Source organism: Nilaparvata lugens, chromosome 11, assembly GCF_014356525.2.
Source record: "Nilaparvata lugens isolate BPH chromosome 11, ASM1435652v1, whole genome shotgun sequence".
Taxonomy (NCBI): Eukaryota; Metazoa; Arthropoda; class Insecta; order Hemiptera; family Delphacidae; genus Nilaparvata; species Nilaparvata lugens.
In genome coordinates, this window is record NC_052514.1 from 38,633,690 (window position 1) to 38,657,292 (window position 23,603).

At 36.0% G+C, this 23,603-nt stretch overlaps 1 protein-coding gene across 2 annotated transcripts in view; it reads right to left on the minus strand.

Moving 5' to 3' along the window:
- Positions 1–1,029: 1,029 nt before the first annotated feature.
- LOC120353690 overlaps positions 1,030–23,603 on the minus strand; it is a 29,416-nt gene continuing 6,842 nt past the window's right edge. The window contains exons 1-4 of one of the 2 annotated variants that reach the window (XM_039438408.1): positions 13,583–13,731; positions 11,548–11,703; positions 8,602–8,760; positions 1,030–1,318 (exon numbers count right to left, since the gene is read on the minus strand). In XM_039438408.1, the coding sequence (XP_039294342.1) occupies positions 1,115–1,318; positions 8,602–8,760; positions 11,548–11,703; positions 13,583–13,618 (555 nt within the window). In that variant the 5' untranslated portion in view covers positions 13,619–13,731 and the 3' untranslated portion in view covers positions 1,030–1,114. Of the gene's footprint in view, positions 1,319–8,601; positions 8,761–11,547; positions 11,704–13,582; positions 13,732–21,291; positions 21,451–23,603 lie in introns of those variants that run through there. The other variant, XM_039438407.1, reaches the window with a different exon arrangement.

Sequence of the window (23,603 nt, forward strand, 5' to 3'; positions counted from 1 at the left end):
GAAAGCAGAGAACTGTTTGAGCTCCTAGGAGAGCTGGTAAGAGATTGGTACTGTTGCTCTTTCAGGAATCATAAAGAATATTATATATATTCAAAATCTTTGCTCTACCGACTGCGGCCAAGCAGGGCAAACGTTATAGAAAAAATAACGTTACAATATGAATATGCATTCATAGGCCCAAGTTAGAAAAATAGTTATTTGTATATCTAGAGTGAAAAGTACGACTTTTTCTTCCTGTGGGAAAAAGTTTGAAGCCCGAGGCGAAGCCGAGGGCAGCAATTTTCCTGAGGGAGAAAAAGTATTTTTCGCTCGTGATGTACACAACATTTTTCCTCCATCTACATTCTTTTATAGAAACTGCAAATTAAATCTAAAACCTAAAAACCGGTCGTCTTATTGGCACTGCCGATTGCGCTATCTATCGGCAAAAGTTGTAACAATTATATCATCTGGGCAGCTACCAAAAATGGCTGACTCCAGATCATGCGGTTCATATTTGAATTGCAGATCAAAAATATTTGTTGGCTGGTATTTTGAATAGAATAAAATATTTTAAAAATTGTATAAATCTTCATCGTCTACAAGGTGGTATTAAGAATATAATAATTATCATACAAACATATATTTCATGAGTTGATCAAATTTCTGGTTGTGGTATTGAAGTCTGTTGACTCAATGACAGACACGAGACATGAGATGCTTTCTCATCTGAGCTTAGACCTTCTAACCTATTACAATGTAAGTTTGAAAATAGAGATGCTCCCCATGTTATTTAAATGGAGTCACTTCTCCTCCCTAGGGAGTTTTTCTGTTTTTCACTACCGAGAGCGAAAAAGTGACACTTTAGTATTAGGTTTCAGGGAGCAAAGTAAGTACTTTAGACAGTAGGTGGAGGAGAACATAATTTCACACTTAATATGTTAAATACTAATAGAATTTAGTAAGTTCTGGGGCCACTGACATGCCTCTCCTCCAGCATCATGATAGTAAGGATTAGGATATCTAATAAACATTTTTTACTCAGTAAATAAAAACTGTTTATTATAATTTTTTGTCATTCCATTGAATATTTTTCAAAAATAACTAATATTGGTAATTTTTGAAAATAGAGTTTTCATTGATGTTTCTTCTTGCTTTTTGATTGCAGAAGACTCTGTGGCCTTGCCGCTCCAAAGGCTCTAGTACAGGATATCGTCTCCTCAATAGCATAAGGCAATGATTTCAGGATTGTGACCTCTACCCTGTAGTCTCCATACGGTATAGCAGGTATGTTACCCACTTTCATATCAATTATGTAATTCTTCATATCACATCGAACCTGCAATTCAATCAACAGATGAATGATATTCTAGTAGAATCATAGTCTCAGAAGAAAAAAAAATGTTTTTTCTTTTCTTTTATTTCAAATTTTATTTTATTTTACAGCACTCAAGTCACTCGAATACATATTATTCTACTAGCCGTCAGGCTCGCTTCGCTCGCCATATCCGTCTAGCCAGGGGGCTCCGCCCCCTGGATCTCCGACTGGATCGTCCAGGAATGAGATCAGCAGGCTCGCTTCGCTCGCCTGCATTTTTATCATATGTTATTACGATCCAGTCGGGGTTACAGATTAAACGTCTGGCTAAACGGATATGGCGAGCGAAGCGAGCCTGGCGGCTAGTAATATAATATTCCCAGGAGTAGCTCTGATTGGAGTAGCAGTGCCAAATCAATTTTTCCGCGATAAATGCATTCCAATCTTCAACTTGGTGCCGACCTAACAAAGTCAACTCAACTTAATGCCAACCTGACAAAATTATTAATTTAGTTACCAGTTAACAACTGTTTCGAAGAGGTACTCTCTCTAGATTATAGTTCTATGTTAACATATGGTATGGATATTTTTAAATTATAATTAAGAGAATAAAAAGAATATACATGCTAAAATACGAACTTTAAACCCTTCAAAACCACCCTTAGAGTTGAAATATTGCCAAAAGATTTCTTAGAGCGCCTCTAAAGGGCCAACTGAACATACCTACCAAATTTGAACGTTCTGCAAGTGAGTGAGTGAGTGAGTGAGTCAGTCAGTCAGTCAGTCAGTGAGTGATTGCCATTTTGCTTTTATATATATATAGATACATTATAAATGTATCGAATATTGATTACAGTATGAATCAATATAGATTCAATTATTATTCATGCTCCAGTCAGTGAATGAATATTTCATTTTCCACAATAATTAATTAATATACTCTGCAAGTCGTCTTACTGATGTTGAAACTTGATGCTCAATTTAGTTAATGTATTGTATAGGCCGGCTGATGGCTTTACGGACATACACGACTAGCGCCCAGCGGTCAAATGTGAGTGATACATGGCTCCCATACACACGTACACTGTTCACGTCGTGACGTCATCACTGCCACTCACATTATTTGTCTGTCTGTCTCACTCTCTCTGGAAGTGATAACGGTATGTAAACTATCCGATAACCATCTGCTTTATAATGACCATTCCATCCTATTCGACTCCAAAAGTGTTCCATTGATTTATCTCCTGACGAATTTTGAAATCATGAATACATTGAATTTCCAGCTCTGACAGTATGTTGAAAAGGTTGACGACCGGCAATCCCCCGGTTTGTCAAAACCACATCACTTCATCAACTTTTTGATAATAAGCACATATTGATTCTTTCAGGCTGTCACCATGAGAGAGAAAATGAACAGTGTTGATATGTTTGCTACGCTGAGTGACGGAGGTTCAAAGTTATTAGTGTTTGAAAGTTTCAAGTATGCAATAGTTATTTGTGCAACTAGTGCGCAAAGTGACAGTTTGCTGCACCGAAAGAAACGTTTACAACCGAGCCATAGGCGAGGGCGGAATGGCTTCTTGAGTGCAGCAGAGGAACTTTGCTCACGTATTTCACATTAAACTTTTCCTACAATTACTATTGAATATGAGAAGTGGTTGATTTAATGATTATGGGTAAAATGATGGCTGAAATCCATAAAATGTTTGTGTGTGTGATGCTGTTATTAATAACAAACTTAATTTATTTAAAAATTAATAGTCCAATTGAAGTTGAAAAACGTTTACTTGAATAGTTTGTTGAATGCAGCAGAGGAACTTTGGGCACGTATTTCACATTTAATTTTTCCTACAGTTACCATTGAATATGAAAAGTGGGTAATTATGGGTGAAATTCCCTGAAATCCATCGAATGTTTTTCTGTGTAATTTTATTATCAATAAATAAAATTGAATAATGTAGTAGTAAATGAATGAAGGCGGCTCATGTCGCTGTCCTCGGTGTCCTTAATATTATTATAACGTGCACCGCAACACTATACCACAGTCATTGTTACCAACTTAATTTTTGTTTTCGTGCACTAATCCTCCATATAACCCACCAACTATTTTGCGTTGCCATGTTGTAAATCTGGAGTGCAGAAATAGTTATTTGTGCAACTAGTGCGCAAAGTGACAGTTTGCTGCACCGAAAGAAACGTTTACAACCGAGCCATAGGCGAGGGCGGAATGGCTTCTTGAGTGCAGCAGAGGAACTTTGCTCACGTATTTCACATTAAACTTTTCCTACAGTTACCATTGAATATGAGAAGTGGTTGATTAAATGATTATGGGTAAAATGATGGCTGAAATCCATAAAATGTTTGTGTGTGTGATGCTGTTATTAATAACAACCTTAATTCATTTAAAAATTAATAGTCCAATTGAAGTTGAAAAACGTTTACTTGAATAGTTTGTTGAATGCAGCAGAGGAACTTTGGGCACGTATTTCACATTTAATTTTTCCTACAGTTACCATTGAATATGAAAAGTGGGTAATTATGGGTAAAATTCCCTGAAATCCATCAAATGTTTTTCTGTGTAATTTTTTTTATCAATAGAAACCTTAATTTGTCAAATTGAATAATGTATGTGTGTTTGAATGATGGGGAGGGGGGCGGCTGTGTGTTTTATTGGTGGTGGCCACAGCTGTCATCCACTGCCATTATAACGTGAACCTCACTATAGCAGCCCAGTCAGTGCAGTTAGGCCTACCAACTTAATTTTGATTTTGCTGCACTGGTGCTCCATATGACCTACTAACTATTTTGTGTTGCTATGTTGCAAATCTAGAGTGCAGAAAAGATTTTTTCCTACAGTTACGTTGAAAAGTGGTCATTGCTGCACTGATTACAGGACGCAAAGAATCACTTTTCCGCTCTAGTGTGGGAAAAATTTTTCTGCACTCCAGATTTGCAACATGGCAACGCAAAATACTTAGTAGGTTATATGGAGCAACAGTGCAGCAAAATCAGAATGAAGTTGGTAACAGTGACTGCTGTGGCTGCTATAGTGAGCAGAGGTGCAACCAAGCACAACGCGCTAATTATTATTCATTAGATAGTATAACCAAGGACAACGAGGACTTTAGGATTTTAGGATTAAGGTTTTTATCAATAATAAAATTTCACAGAAAAACATTTGATGGATTTCAGGCAATTTTACCCATAATTACCCACTTTTCATATTCAATAGTAACTGTAGGAAAAGCTTAATGTAAAATATGTGCGCAAAGTTCCTCTGCTGCACTCAAGAAACCATTCCGCCCTCACCTACGGCTCGGGCGTAAACGTTTCTTTCGGTGCAGCAAACTGACACTTTGCGCACTAGTTGCACAAATAACTATTTTTCTACAGATACCCTGAAAAGTGACCATTTCTGCACTGATTGCAGGCCGCAAAGAATCACTTTTCCGCTCTAGTGCGCAAAGTAATATTTTGCGTACTCCAGATTTCAAGCATGACAATGCAATATAGTTAGTAGGTTATATGGAACACCAATGCAGGAGAATCAAAATTATGTTGGTAACAGTGACTGTGGTGCACGTTATAATAATATGAAGGCAGTGGACAACAGTGGATGACAGTGACAGCCACCACATGAGTGACAGCCGCCTTCATTCATTTACTACTACATTATCCAATTTTAAATAAATTGAGGTTTTTATTAATGATAAAATTACACAGAAAAACATTTGATGGATTGCAGGGAATTTCACCCATAATTACTCACTTTTCATATTCAATGGTAGCTTTGGGAAAAATTTAATGTGAAATATGTGCGCAAAGTTCCTCTGCTGCACTCAAGTAACCATTAGAGTAAACGTTTCTTTCGGTGCAGCAAACTGTCACTTTGCGCACTAGTTGCACAAATAACTATTCCCGCACTAGAGCGGAAAAGTGATTCTTTGCGTTCTGTAATCAGTGCAGCAATGGCCACTTTTCAAGGTAACTGTAGAAAAAAATATATCTTTATCTATCACCCACATTGTCTTTGTCATTAAAACAAAATTCAGAAAAGTCAAAACATTAGAATGAATGATTGAGACGATGTTTTTGCTAGAACCAATTAGACAGAGATTATTCATTCAAGATGACTGTATCTTAATGAACGATTGTTTGTACAATCATGGTTCCAGCCCAATCTTTCAATATCAATCAGAATGGAATTGGAGGATAGAAATATGTATCTCATTAGCCTGGCTAATATGTTGTCATTGTTGTCATAATAGTATACAGTAGTATTTTGCTTGAAGCTTCCTTAGGATACTGTAGTGAATTTGAATTTCGTTCTTTCAGTCGGGAAATGTAATGTCGGCTGCTAGTGAGAGCGAAATGGCATCACTCGTGATGACGTCACGGACGTTCACTTTGTTACGTTCAATCCGTGAGTGCCCAAACACATTCTGATTGCTGGGTGCTAGTTGCAGATTCCCGGCTCCACAGCTAGAGGCGGAAATCTATAGATTTTTCATACATTCAACAGGTGACCGATTCGTTCTTGGGGTGAATGACCTCAACGAATCGGCCACCTGTTGAATGTCTGTGAAACTTTGAGTTCAATGTCCAACTCAAAGTAGAATCGGTAACCTGTTGCATGTCTGGGGTCAAAGTCCAAATACAAGTGTACAAAATAAGAGGTCATTCACGCCAAAAACGAATGGGCCAGCCGTTGAAAGGCAAAAATGTCATTTTCAAAAAAAAAACAAAACATTAATAGCATGTGACTTAACTAATCTAGTATCAAGTCTTTTATAGGAATGCATGAAGGACATAGAGCTCGAAACATTCCAGCCCTTGGATTTTGAAAAACACCTTAGGGAGCGGAGCTAGGGGCAAAAATGTACAGACTCCTCATACATTCAACAGGTGGACGATTCGTTATTGTGTGGATTGCCTCAACACATCGGCACCCTGTTCAAAGTCTGAGAAATTTCTGAGTTCAAAGTCCAACTTCAAGTAGAATTGGCGACCTGTTGCCATCATAGCATGGACCTTACTATTGATAATTCCAGAGCACAATATTATTGCAAATCGCCCCTGGTTTGTACAAGGTGCACCAGAGAAACTTACTCATCCGAAAGGTCAATAACAACAAAAGTACATCAGTTATTGATTTAATCATCCCTTCATATGAGAATGAAATTTCTCAATTTTTTTCATGCAGTTTCGAAAATTGACATCAGATTAATGGTGACCCTCAATGTGCATACACTGATGACCCCGATTTTTGAAATTTGTATACCCTCATTGCAGTATATCAATCGATATGTTGGCAATGACATCGTGAATTTGTTCTTGAGATTTGCTTTGATCCGTGGTCGATCGACTTGAGCAAGGGATTTCAAATAAGCCTATAAAAAAATCACATTGGGGAAATGCATGTGGACATGAGCCTCCTCACTGAAAAAAATGTCAATGATAGGCTGTCAAACAGCATATCACATGCATTTTGATGGGCAACAAAATCGCGTACAGTCAATTCTTGAACAACATCCAGTGTATAGAGATGAAATTGAAGGTATTCATGGAAAATTCGACGAACAGTGGAATCAAGAATAATTGTCATAGCAGCTGCGTGTTTGTGAGCCAAACGCTGGGGAGCTTTTGATATTTTCTGGAGTTCTGATGTATTGTTGAAGTCCATTTTTGAGTTTAGCGACACTTCCACACACCCGAAATGATTTAACTCACGACAGAATCAAATTACGGCCAGGAACGAGTCTGTGAGGAGGAATTTCAAATCGAGTGCAAAAGGCATGTTGCGGGTACACGACAAGGTGCCACCCCGACTACTTGACACCCCGACTACTTGACTCCTCGCCTACTTGACACCCCGACTACCTGACACCCCGACTACTTGACACCCAGACTACTTGACACCCTGACTACTTGACACGCTGACTACTTGTCCCCTTTTAAAACCGGTTTTTAGGGGACAAGTAGACGTGAGCCTTACCCGGCTAGTTCTCTCCTTTCTGAGAAGGTGACAAACTAGTCGGGGGGACACCCTGTCACTAGGGTGCGAGGTGTCAAGTTGTGGTGTACGGTCATGACTAGTTGGCACCTCCGGTCCAGTAGGTGCCAACTAGACGGGTGCCGGTCGGGGTGACAACTAGACGGCAAAAGTATATTTTTACGAGGGTACAAGTAGTCATCTACAGTCACGACAATATAATCCCCCTCGACTCCACTCCACAAGAAATCACCATTCTGGCTGGCTCTTCATTTGAAAGTTGGAAAATGAAGCCTAGCTATCAAGTTGTATATGAAAAGGCATTAAGATTTCTAATTTTGTGCTGGCGCAAGTGTATATAAATAATCATTTATCCTCACATTATTTACCAGACTTCATGTAGGCCTACCTCAGTTGATAACCAGACTGATAGCTTCATCTGCCATTATCATTGATACATGAAAATTTGACTGTTCTAGCATTGGGTTCAATTTACTCGTAAATGGTGTGTCTGATGGGAAAATATATCTGGACAAAATGTGTTTAGAATTGTGTTCTTCATCTGCTTCAGTCATCGAAAAGGCTTACTATTCATTAAATTTCTTCTGTTTTCAAACAACTCGAAAAACTTTGTCCTAAAAAAAGCAAAGATGGCAAATATCTCCCGAACCGTGCGTTTGATGGGAATATGTTACTGAACCAAAAGTGCTTGGAATTCAATTCTAGGTGTCATGTAGACGTGAGTCATCCCCGGCTACTTGTCTCTTTTCTACGGAGGTGACAACTAGTAGGGGGGACCCTCTGTCACTAGGGTGTGAGGTGTCAAGTAGTCGTTTACGGTCATGACTAGTTGGCACCTTTGGTCCAGTAGGTGTCAAGTAGTCGGGGGGACAGCTTGATGGCAATGGTATATTTTTATGAGGATACAAGTAGTTGCCTATGACCAAAATGACCAGGTGTCAAGTAGTCGGGGTGACAACTAGACAGCTACCCCACGTTGCCTAGCAAAAACAAGTGACCAACAATTATTAGGAAAGAAGCTCTCAACTGCAAAGGCCAACTCTCTAGACCAAAGCATGATGGCTACTTGAGGGAGAATAAATTTGAGAACTTCTTCCTCCTGCCCATTTACACGACCAATTCACTGCGCAGGATTTTTTTCAAATGAGAAAATTTCTCTGGCACACCTTGTACTTATGCAAATGACTTCGTCTCAACCGAGCTTCGTAAAACTGAGTATGAAAGATAATTCCTTTTCTCAAACCCTTCAAAAAATGCACTTTTTGGATCATTTAACCATTTTTTCACTTACCCTCTTTATGGGACATGCGAATGTTATATTGCAATGTTCAGCGACCGATTGAAAAATCTCCAGGACAAATGTCCTGACCATATCACATGCCTTCAATTTCACATCAATAACTGTGCTATAATGTCCACTCGGGCTTTTCAAAGCTGCTATGGCTCGGATCTGAAAATGACCTGGAATTAAAATATCAACTTTTTCCTGTAATAGACTCTCCAAAATCAGTACAAACTCAAATGAAAAAAGTAGTGAGAATATCAACGGAACTAATACTAGTATAAAGGTTACAAGGTACAACAATAGTTATTTGTGCAACTAGTGCAACTAGTTTACTGATTTGTTGAGTGCAGCAGAGGAACTTTGTGCACTTATTTCACATTAAGTTTTTCCTACAGTTACCATTGAATATGAAAAGTGAGTAATTATGGGTAAAATTGCCTGAAATTCATCAAATGTAAATCTGTGTAATTCTATTATTAATAAATGAAATAGAATGTAGTATGTGTGTTTGAATGGCTGTGTGCTGTCAGCTGCTGTCATCCACCACAGTCCACCCCATTAAGATTCTTATAACGTGCACCAGTCACAGTTACCAACTTGATTTTGATTTTGCTGCACTGGTGCTCCATATAACCTACTAACTATTTTGCGTTGCCATGTTGCAAATCTGGAGTGCAGGAAAAATTTTTCCCGCACTAGAGCAGAAAAGTGATTCTTTGCGTTCTGTAATCAGTGCAGCAATGGCCACTTTTCAACGTAACTGTAGGTAAAAATAATTTCCTATCATAGAATTGAATTACCGTCTGGAGTACAACAGAGTGAATAAATAACACTATCAAAAAAGTTTGTACAGTGATCATTAATAACCTGACTAAGCGTAGACAGTTACTACGTTTCAAAGTAGAGGAACAATAGCATAAGAAGATATCCCATAGTATAGGTGTTGCAAATTTACAACCAATTTTTTGAAACTCAAGTCGATTACTGTCGACTACTGTCTATTATTACTGTAGGAGTGAGAGTGTGAGAACGGCACAGTATGAGAGACCACCAGCGTCACATAGGCGAGGCTCTCTGTAGAACTGCACCTTTCTACTGCGCAAGCGTAGTATCTGTTTGAGTTGGAGCAGTTTGTTACCTGCTACTTGTAAAAATAACTGTTACTTTGTTTTTGTGAACCAGTGAACGAATGAGCTCGTACAGTCGGCAGCCATTGTGAATGAGTGAACATGTGTGGCTATAATTTCTGAGAAAGCATCTCATTTTTATTGTGGTTTATGCAAAAAAGAATTGTCCACTAATTATAATTTACAGCGGCATCTTCAGAATGTTCATAAAAGTAATAGGCCTGCAAAAGAAGGTGCAATATGTCTGTTCAAAGACTGCAGAGGTGAAGAGTTAGTTACATTGCCACACTTAGTGATTGTTTTTTTATGTGATGTGTGATTTTTAAGTCATTGTTAGAAAAATATCCAAGTTGTATAGGGTAGAAGTTGTAGGATTGAATAATTTTGAAAAATTCTCTAAAAAATACCCTTTCTTTCAATTTGTGGCTCCTGAACCAAAAATGGTGGAATCCTGCGCAACCACTCAATTTATTGGAAATCTTATTATCTTTAATTTTGTAGAGAATGCTTTTTCTCGAAAAACTCAAGGTTCTTGAGATTAATGGAAAAAGTGCGAAATTTTTTGGGGGGAAGCCGTGTCAGCTAATTTCAGTTCCAAGTCAGTGACCCAAAATAGAACAGTCGAGAAAAATATTCTTTTGGGGATGTTTCCTTAAAAACAACCATTTTACTGGACTAGAGGTTATGTTAAAAGTTTTTATTTTGACGTAAAAGAGGTTATGTTGTTTTTTAGTGCATTGCCAAATCGGTTGCAGTTCCACTGAATGCCAGTCACAGCTCAGTGAACGGAACTGCTCTAACAAAAACGTTATAAGCGCATGCGCATACTTCTCTATGCCAGAGAAGCATTTCTACAGCGAGTCGCGCATTGTCACACACCTTTACTAAGTACTGGACAAACAAAAAACAAAAACAACTAGGACTATCGGCTTGAGTTGACAGTAGAACTTGGAACATGAAGTCCCTATACAATGGGATTATCTTTTTATATGCTTCCTCATCTCCATAGTTTCAATGATTATCTATGGGGAAAAATACTTATAATACTTTAAATACTGGAAAATGATATTTATTGAGAGAGCTTCCACAGTGATACAAAAAAATAACAGAACGAGTATAGTTAGTAGCTACGTTGAGGTCTAGTGAGGTTCACAATGACAGTATTACTTGATTAACATAGATGTTTCTATCCTTGTTCATAATTCAACAAAGCAGATAATGCTCTCCTTTACAAACTACGAAACGTTGACAGATCGTACTTCAACAATTTAGAGATATAGAAGATTGTAAAATATTTAATTTGAAATTATAAAAATTCTTACAGTAGTTCAATCATTAAAAAACATATTTTTGTGTCGAATAGAAGATTGTAAAATATTTAATTTGAAATTATGAAAATTCTTACAGTAGTTCAATCATTAAAAAACATATTTTCGTGTTGAATAGAATATGATAGACCATTTTCAACCAAAATGAACAGTTTATATCACATCAGATACCTGAAGGTATCAGTCAGCTATACTTTATAGAGGGAGGAAATACAATCTTTCTTCACTGCCATTATAAAATGAACCTCACTATAATTTGTTTTAACTGTTCTGTGTTGTTCTGTGTCAATCCATCCGTTATCTGTGTTTTCATTCATCAAACATTCTCATAATAGATTAAGACATCTTAGTTCATTGATTTCAACTCATTATTTCTCAGAGTAATAATGATATAAAGTAATTTATTTTCTGTGACAGTTTTTCACAAAAAATTTCAACATATTAATTCTAGTGATTTGAATTTATGAATTGTCATGAATTTGAAGGGTCTCACTCACTTTGACACTGTCGTCTATATCTACACCAAGGTCCAGGGTCCCAGTGTAAACCAGGTGTGTCCTATTCAACTTCCCAACTTTAAAAGACGATAAGAAGTCCACCTTGCCTCGCTTATCACACTGCCCCAAGTTATAGAAGACAATATCGAAGTTTGTCTGCAGAACAATAGACCAGAACTCATATTTCCATTTTCTACAAATGAATAACACTTGGGCCCAGTTTTGTACAACAGCCGGTTAAATTTTAACCGTGATTAATTTCACGAGAACCAATCAGAGAAGGCGTTTTTGAAAAGACGGCTTCTCTGATTGGTTCTCGTGGAATTAATCACGGTTAAAATTTAACCGGCTGTTGTGCAACCGGCACTCAGGGCTTGTTTCCAAGCTTGGGATTTAGCTACGTTCTAGACTTTAAACAGCTGGAGTCAGAAAATTGGCTTTCCAAAACGGGGCGTAGTCGTGGTCAACGTTTAAATCAAATTTCAAGAAACTAGAGAATTGAGCACAAAACAAAATAAAGAGAAAGAATAGAGTTTCAGAAATTATTTGGGAATGTTTCATTTCGTCTAGGACAAACGTTCCCAATTATAGAGAAAACTAGTAGGTAACCCGTGCTTCGCAAGGGTCTATTTTTAAAACTGCAAAATGAAAACGTGACGTAAAAAAAATTCGAAATTTGAAAATAGGCCTATAACCATCCTCGGTTAATGAAGAATCTATAAGCAAAATTTCAAATTAATCAGTTGAGTATATTTCAGACGTGATTGATACGTCAAACATGATTCCCTATTCCTTACGTGTATAAGCCAGTTCTTTCCCTTATTATAGTATAGAAAACTGAAGAATACATAATACTTGGAAACCTCACAGAATCATATTGATTTTTCCAATACATCAATAAATTTTAGTTCGATCAGGATCCTCCTCAATTTGATTCAGGCAGCCTTTTGTTTTCCCAATTCAAACAAAATACCTAAAATACTCGTTTCACTGGGAATTCGTTCTGATAGAACATTATAACTGAATAATATAAATTATTACTTATTTTATTGTGATCTATTCATGTTTTTCTTATGAAATTCAATTATAGGCTTACAGCATGAAGACTATGTCCAATTCATTTGTACTGGTGGCAAAATTTTACATTAAAAATAATTATTTGATAAAATCCAAGGTCAATAGTAGTCTAATGAAAACAAATTCTTTCAAAAAATAATTGATAATAATACGTTTCGAGGGAAAAAATTAAGAACAAAAAAAAAAAAAAATGGGAAGCATCGGAGATTCGAACCGAGGGAACAATCGCACCGTAAGCATGCATTTTAACGCAGCGCTACATAGACGTTCGTACACCATTATAACCTGCTCATAAAAAAACACACTTTGGGCTATGGAACTTCATGTAGCCTACGGTATCATAGATGAATTTGAACATTAATTCTGAAAAATCTAGAAGGAGAATTGAAATTTGGGCTTCCAGGTGGACGAGATTGATATTTTTAGAATCTATGTTCAAAATTTGGAGATCTAAATCATTCCCGTTTTTCCGGTATGCAATCCACAAGTTGACATGTTTTGATGCGAACAAACGAACAATCGAACAAACGAACAAACGAACACACGAACAAACACTACCCCACTCTTCCTTATTATATAGATGAGAAAATAAAAGTTATCATAAGAACTGTGACTATTCCCTGTTTCGTAAAACCAATTTTCCGACTCCAGCTGTTCAAAGTCTAGAACTTAGCTGAATCCTGAGCTCGGAAACCGGCCCTTGCCAGTAAAATGATAATAAATTTTAATTTTATATTATACTGTAACAGAATTCAAAATTATTTCAGACGATGAGAGAATGATCGATTTGTGAAGAAGAAGAAGAAGAAAATGAAGAGGAAGTAGGAAAAGAAGACTCAAAATGTAAAACATATAAATATGATAAAAAGTAATCAATGTGTTTGTTGAAGCACTCTATCAAATCTCAAGTGAATTCACAGGACAGAAATAGCTTTATATTTTTCCACCACATACTCACTCCTAAATTATTCAGTATTGATAAACCAGACAACATCTGCAATCAAATAAAATACTGTCAAAGAAAATAATTTTGATGGACCTATCATCCTCCTAAAGTGGTGAATAAGCAATTAATGAATAAACTCCACAAAATTACTTTCCGAAAAATGAGATTCACAATATTATTACTAGGCTTTTAAACGACTATTAATGTTCATTATTAGATGGATTCTGATCATTATAACTAATTTCTTTCATTCATCGGTACGAAATTACTTATTATTCCAATGATGTTGCAACAATTGAGTAGGGAAAGTTTGAAAAACACAATATATCCGGATATCCTGAACATGGACTGCTGTCATTTATCAGGAATTCTATCAACACGCTGCAAGCAATTAAATAAGGTGATTCAATAGATTGACGAACAGTTAATCAATGCACCGGAAAAGATTTATTTATATATTTATTTATACATTGAAACATAGGTTACAATATCATTCTCAACTATGAATGATTGGATTCATTGATATGATTCATTGATTGTTGGGCAGTTAATTTCCTGCAAGATAATGCAGGAAATGCATTTTTGAAATTTAAAATGTTATGGCATTTGAAATACAAAGGTTTCAAGTATAGATGACTACTGATCTGGAGTGGTTCTCATGACCAGAATTTATGGTTATTTCTATCACTGATGCCAAGATAACCTTTTAAATTGCCATGCTTACAATTAATTCACCTTCAAAGTCCAATCAATCTACCTACAGTTACCTTCAAAGTCCAGATCTAATTGTTATTATTTCCGTTGAAATATTTTATCTTTTTAATAGCCTGCAGAAGTATACTGATCGACTATTTAAACAATAATGGCATCACGCTTTCAACTTTCACTGAATCTTGATTGCCTTATGAGTGTTTTTATGGAAAGGCTAGCAGTTAACATGTGCTTCACAAGGGACTATTTTAGAACTTGACAAACTGAAAACTTGACGTTAGGAAGCCAGTAAAACAGTTTTTACACAGTGAACAAATAGTTATTCGTATATCTAGAGTGAAAAGTGCTGTTTTTTCTCCCTGAGGGAAAAGTTTGAAGCCCGAGGCGAAGCCGAGGGCAACAATTTTCCTGAGGGAGAAAAAACATTTTTCACTCGTGATATACACAACATTTTTCCTCCACCTACATTTTTATAAGAACTGCAAATAAAATAATTTTTAAAAATGTATGTGACCAAACAATGTGTTACAACATAATCTAAAAAGTAAACAGAAACAGCTGGCTTGTAATCACAGTTCTCCTCCGACAGCACTATCTGTCGGCTAAAGTTGTAACAACAATGACAACCACAACTACAGCTATGATGAAGTTCCCGTTTCAAAATTTGATTAGTTAATAAGTAATATTCGTTGGCTGGTATTTTGAATAACATGGATTAAAAGAAAAACATATATAATTTTTTTCTAGTATAGTGATATGAAGTATGTAATAATAATTTCAGCATAGACTACAAACATAAATTTTATATATTGATTAAATGTCTGGTTGAGGTATTGAATTTAGTTGGTTTAATGACTACTCTATATGCTTCCTCATCTGAGCTTAGACCTTCTGACCTATTCCAAATGTACGTTTTTAAAATAGAGATGCTTCCCATGTTATTTAAATGGAGTCACTTTTCTCCCTAGGGAGTTTTCTGTTTTTTAGTACCGAGAGCGAAAAAGTGACACTTTAGTATCATGTTTCAGGGAGTAAAGTAAGTACTTTTGACAGTAGGTGGAGGAAAAAATCTTTATTGTCATTTCATTGAATGTTTTTCAATAATAAATATTAGTAATTTTCCAAAATATAGTTTTCATTGATGTTTCTTCTTGCTTTTTGATTGCAGAATACTCTGTTGCTTTATGGCTCCGAAGACTCTAAGACAGGATATCCTCTCCTCAACAGCATAAGGCAATGATTTGAGGATTGTGAACTCCAATCTGTAGTCCCCATACGGCAGAGCAGGCACGTTGTTCACGTTCATATTAATTATGTAATTCTTTATATCACATCGAGTCTGCAAGTCAATCAACAGTTAAATGATATCTTATCATAGTCACAGAAGAAAAAAAATGTTATGAATTATCTTTTATTTTACAGCACTCAAGTCACTCAAATATATATTCTATACATTATAAATGTATAGGATATTGATTACAGTATGAATCAATATAGATTCAATTATTATTAATGCTCCAGTCAGTGGATGAATATTTCATTTTTCCACAAAATTTAATATACTCTGCAAGTCATCTCACAGGTGTTAAAACTTGATGCTCAATGTAGTTAATGTATTGTATAGACTGGCAGATGTGTCTACAGCTAGAGGCAAAAATCTATAGATTTTTTATACATTCAACAGGTGGCCGATTTGTTCTTGGGGTGAATGACCTCAACGAATCGGACACCTTTTGAATGTCTGTGAAACGTTGAGTTCAAAGTCCAACTCAAAGTAGAATCGGCAACCTGTTGCATGTCTGGGATCAAAGTCCAATCCAAAATAAGACTTCATACACTTCAGAAACGTTATGGCCACCTGTTCGATGTCAGATGAAGTTATGAGTTCAAAGTCAAACTCCAATTAGAATCGGCGACCTGTTGCTTGTTTGGGTTCAAATGCCAAATACAAGTGCACAAAATAAGAGGTCATTCACTTCAAAAACAAATTGGCCATATTTTGAATGTCTGGGTTCAAAGTCCAAATACAAGTGTGCAAAATAAGAGGTCATTCACCCCATTAATGAATCGGCCACCTGTTGGATGTCTGAAAGGCAAATGTTTGTATAAAACAATAAAATTAAATTCTGGTGCAGCGCACTCACACAACTTTCCTTGCCGTTATGAAAATTGATCACCTGACACTAGTGTTCACGGGCATCTCAAGTCTACTATTCACAGATCAGAGCCAGCTGGTGACTGGACAATAACGCTGGAGATACACGACGTCTGCTATCTCTTCATAGTGAATGATTTAAGAGAATGAACAGTTGCCAATAGTTTGCAATTGGATAATCACATTTTCTCGAATTTCGAGCTTATTTTCAATTTTAGGTGAAAATGTTACTGAACATTAATTGTAGAGATTTTTATGCTCAATCTTTTCCATTAGAAAGTTTTTGTTTTTATTGTATCTGGAGCCTGATAATTGAGAATCTAAAATAGTACTTTGCTTAGATGAGGCAGAGCTCCTGAAATTTTTACAGATATGGGACTCGTGGCTGTTGACAGAGACTATCAATGACTATTGTACCAAAATTGAATTCTTATTAGTTAACTATAATTTCAATTCTGTAATTTGAATAATTATTATCGAATTTTGTCTGTTTATAGTTTATAAAGGATTTATACTTTTGTATTTTGTTTTGTAAGTTGGCAAAACTGCGGTTGACAGCTGGTCTGTTACGCTGTATTCTCGGCTAGATGCTTCGTCACTCACTAATCTTTTGGATTTTGGCATTGTCTGACTCAAAATTTAAGAAACGGTTTCTCCATATCGTTCAGTATTTTATTATCTTACAATATGAATTAATTTTGCCAAAATAGGCTTAGGCCTTCTTCACTTTCTGTTTTGATTGAGTCTTGTTTTTAAACCCAGATGGGTGAGTTTAAAACCTTTTTCTGAATTTGTAGATCCTGAATCAGCTTATAGATTTTGATCACTTTCTCATGTACTTGTAATGTCATTTATATCAATTTTAATATTTTGTTATATTTCTTTATATTCTGATCTTTATACCGAATTCATTTAATATATTTTATTCTCATTATCTAAAGTCAAATTTATGAAACATTATAGTTTTTCTACTTTATGACTGGACCTAACCTGTTCTACTGTCCAATGACCTAATTCTCAGTTATTTAATTTTTTTATTATTTTACTTCTCTTCTTTCTTACCTTTATAATGTATCTGAATTTATTTTATTTTCTGAAAATTCTCGCTCTCAATCTAATATGTATCTTTTCTGTAATTGTTACCTACTGATTTTACAATCTCAATATAGCTATCTTGTTTTAACAGGTAATAAGTTTGTATGTAGAATTATCAGATTACTATTTGTCCATACAGGTTTTTTTGATTCATGTCAAATATGATTATATTGAGGATGTCTTGAAACACTACCGACTTGTACAAAATATCCAACTACTGGACCATGGAATTTGAGTAAACTGGACTAAACATCATGATGATACAACACAGTAAAGTACCTACGATATATATTTCTGCTAAATTCTGGTAAGCTGCATCATCAGATTTCTACATTCTCTTCAACTACATATTCTCTTCTCTTCGCAAATTAATAACTTGGAAATTTTTCATAACGTCGAAAGAAATATTAAAGGGGTAGCACTATTTCTTAAATTCATGAACTCTAAATATTAAAATCTATATCAATCTTTTGTAATTTTGCACTTTGTAACTATAATAGTTTCTTCTCTATTTTAATATTTGTTTCGTGGAATATATATTATTTTCTTAACTCAAATTTGTATTTTCTTGACCTTACTTCTTTCATGATGTTGAGCTGCTGGCATGATCTGCCGACTCTGGGGTTCATTGCATTCTTCCTCTTGTTTGCAATTAGTTTATTATTAAACTGACTATTTTAGGTGTAAATTCATTCAAAATCGTTCAAGCCGTTTTCCAGAAAATCATGAAAATCCCTGTTTTTGACATTTTTGTCATTTTAGCTGCCATATTGAATTGCATTCGATCGAAATTTTTTGTGTTGGATCCTTATAGTGGAAGGACTTTACGTTTCACATTTCAAGTAATTCAGTCAATTAGGGATGAGATATCGTGAACACAGACGCACATACACTCATACACACACACTCTATGACGATGTGATTTGACACCATAAAATAATTTATTTTGAAGAAACCAACTAATATTCAACAGAATTGTGAAATTGAAAGAACAGATAGCCTAGTCAAGGTATCACTCTAATGAAATCGAATCTTATTTATGATGAGGAGTAGTCATATTATCTATAAAGCGATAAGAGAACCATGAACATTATATTAGTAGTAATGATAATTCTTTAGCAGAAATGAAATCATAAAGCAACTCAATTTATTATTGGCAGATTATGAAAAATAGATTGCTTGTACAATTTGAGGTTAGAATCTTTTGTTTCGATTTGAAATGTCACTCAATCTTAGATCAGTTGAGTTATTATACGATTTATCGAGTTATTATACGAACAAATCAGCTGATTGCTCACTTGACTCTTATGTATTAAATTATATTTTACTTAGATAATTGTAGATACTATATGTTAAAGAAGGTTTATGTAATGGAAAAAACAATGATTATTAGGTTATTCGAATATTTATTGAAATCTAAAAAAGTATGAAAAATCAAGAGTATACAAATCTCACACAAGAAGTTAAATGTATGCAAGGCTACAGCATCATATATTGAGATTCATTTATTGGAATGCTCACAGGCTATTATATAAGTTATTCATGTATAATTTTTATTTATTCCTTGTATAACAAAAGTTGGAGAAACCCTGAATCTTGAGTAACCAATTACATCACGTTTTACTAAGACTAGAGAGCCAATCAGAAGAATGCTTACAAATTGTTAGAGGAAGAGATGAGAATTTTCTGAGAACTTTTTCTCTCTGGCTTGTGATATCGACCTGTACGGCAGCATACAGAGATAGGATCTCTTTTCAATTAATTTTAAAAGCATCAAGCCAGTCCCTTTTTTAAATGTTAAATAAGTGTAATCAATGTTTGATTATTTGTGAACTCAGTGTTTGTTTAAGAGTTCTTAACTGTAATTTATTCCAGTAAATATATCATTAATACTGATAGAGACTTATACGTAATCTGGACCATACACGAGCCCAGCAGAGTCGAAAGGATTCGACTAATTAATTATTGGAGATAATCAATTATTCTACAAGAACTTCAGAACATCACTAATGTGAGTGCAAATTATCCTAATGAGCTCATTAGCAAGGCCTTTATCAGTGAATCGGGGAATTATTTAAAGTGCTATATAAATCTTTATTCAAGTTTAAGAAGTTTGCAACCTGTCGACCACTATTAGGTATATTTTACACTATTAGCTATCAAACAAGAACTATCTATAGAAAATAATATATTTGATATTATAGGAAGCTTATTTCCGTGCATGGCACGAATCCACATACCCTGAGATTATAGAATTATTTTTTTATTGATTATTATCTTTGGTTGAAAGTATGTTCTATTGAATGTATGGACTGAACAGGTTCCAATTTGTTAAGTTCTGATTCGACTTGGAGTTCACATATCAGTATTAATAAATAAATATATATTTTTTCAGCTCACAATATTGTGAATGCTAACAATCCTGTGATTATCGAGATATTAAAGTATTTATTTATACAAAAAATTATATTTATAAGGAAATTTCTATATCTGTATTATTTTGTGGGAATATATTCGTGTTTTATGTCAGCATACATGATTCTAGAAGTTTTTTATTCTTTTTATCCTAATTCTTCGTGATATACAGTTTGAGCTGTCTTGGTGCCAAGCATTTTTATTCTGCAGCATATATAATTAGCGAATTAATTAATATTGATCTTATTCAGAGCACTTCTTACTTATCATCCTTTGATGATAGTAATATTATCCAGTCAGCAAAATCTTACTGATATTTATATTAATAAGTCTACAATATATCATATAAGGATCCAGAGAACTTCAAGAACTGACGTTGTAAGTCTCAAGGAATTTCAAAAGGATAAATTAGTGCATACCTGTATTTATGACGAGCGTTTTAAAAGTCAATTTGAAAAATAATAGTTGATTCTCATTATTCTCGATTGAATATATGGTTACTGATAATCAGTCGCTAATAAAACTATCAAAACTATCTTCTTGATTTCCTTATTGGTAATCTTCAATAACTTCAAGAGAGCAGCGGAAAGAATTATTAATCTTCAGTTCATAACATTGAGAGTATTCATGCATCTACTACTGAGCTAGAGCTGTGGTCAGACCCCAATATATTTGCGAGCCGGACGGCCTTAACTTTATTTACAAGCTAGGGATATTAACAGCTACACTGGTATATATTAAAAATACCATTTCATATAAGAATGTCGCCCAACATGGATGGCAATATATACCACATCATAACACACATACAGACTAATACCCAAAAACCGCTTTTTTGGTCTCAGGGGACCTTGAAACGTATAGAAATTCAGAAATTGGGGTACCTTATTTTTTTCGGAAAGCAATACTTTCCTTACCTATGGTAATAAGGCAAGGCAAGTAATATATCTCATTTGTCAAGAAAAATGAATATATTTTCAATCTTCAAACCATTAATTTACATGATTGAGTTTGAATATTTTGTTAATCAATTCTATTTCCACATTACCAAAAACTGGAATGGCAAAGTTGTGAAGCTGAAAAAGCATTGCGCTACCTGCTTTGTCAAATAATTGATTAGGATAGCAGCATCAGTGTTCATCGAATACCTTCCATTATAACGTGGACCTTAATATAATTATTACTATCAATAATTCCAGTTAACAATTATTGTAAATCACCCTCGTCTTAACCTTATTTAAATGTATCAACTGAGCTTGGTGAAATTGAGTATGAAAAATCATTCCTTTTCTCATACTCTTCAAAAAATACAGTTTCTGGATCATTTAATCATTAATTCACTTACCCTCTTTATGGGACATGCAAATGTTGTATTGCAATGTTCAGCGATCGATTTGAACACGTCAAGGACAAATGTCCTGACCATATCACATGCCTTCAATTTCACATCGATAATTGTGCTATACCGTTCAGTCGAGCCCTTAATAGCTGCTATGGCACGGATCTGAAAATACAATTTCAACTTTTTCCTGTCATAGACTCTCCAAAACCAGTACAAACTCAATGTAGAAAAACTTGGGTTGGCGCACTCACACAACTTTCCTTGCCGTTATGAGAATTGATCACCTGAGGCTAGTGTTCACGCGCATCTAAAGTCTACTCTTATAAACAAAGATCTGAGTCAGCTGGTGACAGGACAATAACGCTGGAGACATACAAGGTCTGCTATCTCTACATAGTGGATCATTTAATAGAATCAACAGTTGCCAAAAGTTTGCAATTGGATAATCACATTATCTCGAATTTCGTGCTTATTTTCAATTTAAGGTGAAAATGTTACTGAAATTGTAGAGATTTTCATGCTCAATCTTTTCCACTCGAATTTTTTTGTTTGAATTGTATCTAAAGCCTGATAATTGAGAATCTAAAATCAAACTTTGCATAGATGGGGTGGTGCTCCTGAAATATTCTCACATATATGGGACTTGTGGCAGTTGATAGAGCTTATCAATCACTATTTTAGGTATCGAATTTAGTCAAGAAACGTTGGAGCCGTTTCGAGAAAATCGTGAAAAAAAACTTTCACAAACACACACACAACAACACACACACACACATACAGACTAAAGCTGCATACACATATACGCTCTTCCAACCCGCACGGGCACCGCTACCTCCCTAGTCGCCCTGTACTCCCAGTTCCTCCATCGAAAACAGTGCCCACGCACCCATCATGAACGTTTAAGAAGATGTTAAGGTGGTCAGTTCGCCTGCGATCCGCAACGCTCAACTCCAGCAGAGCTGTATGATGAGAGCAAGATCGTTCGACCGGGGGAACTTGAAAAGATAGAAATCTTCCATAACGTTCATGGGTGCCCGACTCGATCGGAAGGGCACTGTTACGAGCCTGCGGTTGGTTGGAAGCGGCAATATGTTCGAAGCTTAGATCTTCTCGCGTTCCCCGGTCGAACCTTGTTGCTCCCTGATCGATCATCATCGCTCTGCTGGAGTGACGTTCGGTGCAGAGAGAGCGAAAGTCTGTATGCTCCTCAATACTCGAAACCACTTTTTGGACTAGGGGACTTTGAAAAGTATAGAAATTTAGAACTGGGGTACCTAATAGGGCAAGGAAAGTAAAAAAGTAGTGAAACTATCAACGGATCTAAAGCTGTGTACACATATACGCTCTTCCAACCCGCTCCGAGCACGCTCCTCCCTCGTACCGCCCTCGTACCGCCCTCGTTCCTCCATCGAACCACAGTCGCGCCGCCCACACACCCATCATGAACGTTACGGAAGTTGTTAGATCTTCTCGTGTCGAACCACTGTTGCTCCCCGGTCGATCATCAATCGCTCTGCTGGAGTGACATTCGGTTGCGGAGCAGAGCGAAAGTCTGTACGCACCTATATACTAGACTGAAGGTTACTAGGTACAACAAGAATAATACAGTATCCTATTAGAGAATCAAACTACCGTCTGGAGTACAACAGAGTGGAGAAATAACACTATCAAAAAAGTTCGTACAGTGATCATTAATTCAACTGACCAAGCGTAGTCAGTCACTACGTTTCAACGTAGAGGAACGATAGCATAAGAAGATATCCCATATTGTTAATTGTTATTGCTTATTGTTTTTGAAGGGACGGACTCAAGTATCCAAAGGTTCAAAGAATCCCACACGTCAACCGAAGCTTATTGTGTTCCCAAGTAGTATGTTAGTTAGGCAAACCAATACCTATGTCCTTTACAAGAACCAGGAGTCTTACCACATACTAACATTCCATTCATCACCCGGTTGCAATCCTTGTCGCAATCCAGTGTGATATGCTTGGCAGTCTCTTCAGACTGATATTAGTCCTCGTGACCTACATGAGTTCCACTCCTGGCCGTCTTTGTAGGTTCTTCCACTGAGGAAGGAGCGGCCAAGTTGCCTCTGGGGCGCCCGGCCACCCTTGACTCAGCCTCTTGACCCACATTTGTGCCTGATTTTTCACCCATCACTGGTCAGTTGGGTTTTTCTCTTTTTTTCCCTCCGAAACTTTGCAGGGTCAAAAGCCTTACCTTTCCCAAGACGTTTTGCCGAAATGTCCGCCCTTCTTTGAGCAGTGGTGAGTTTTGGCCTCTCTACCCACAAACTTGTGACCTACGTGAGTTCC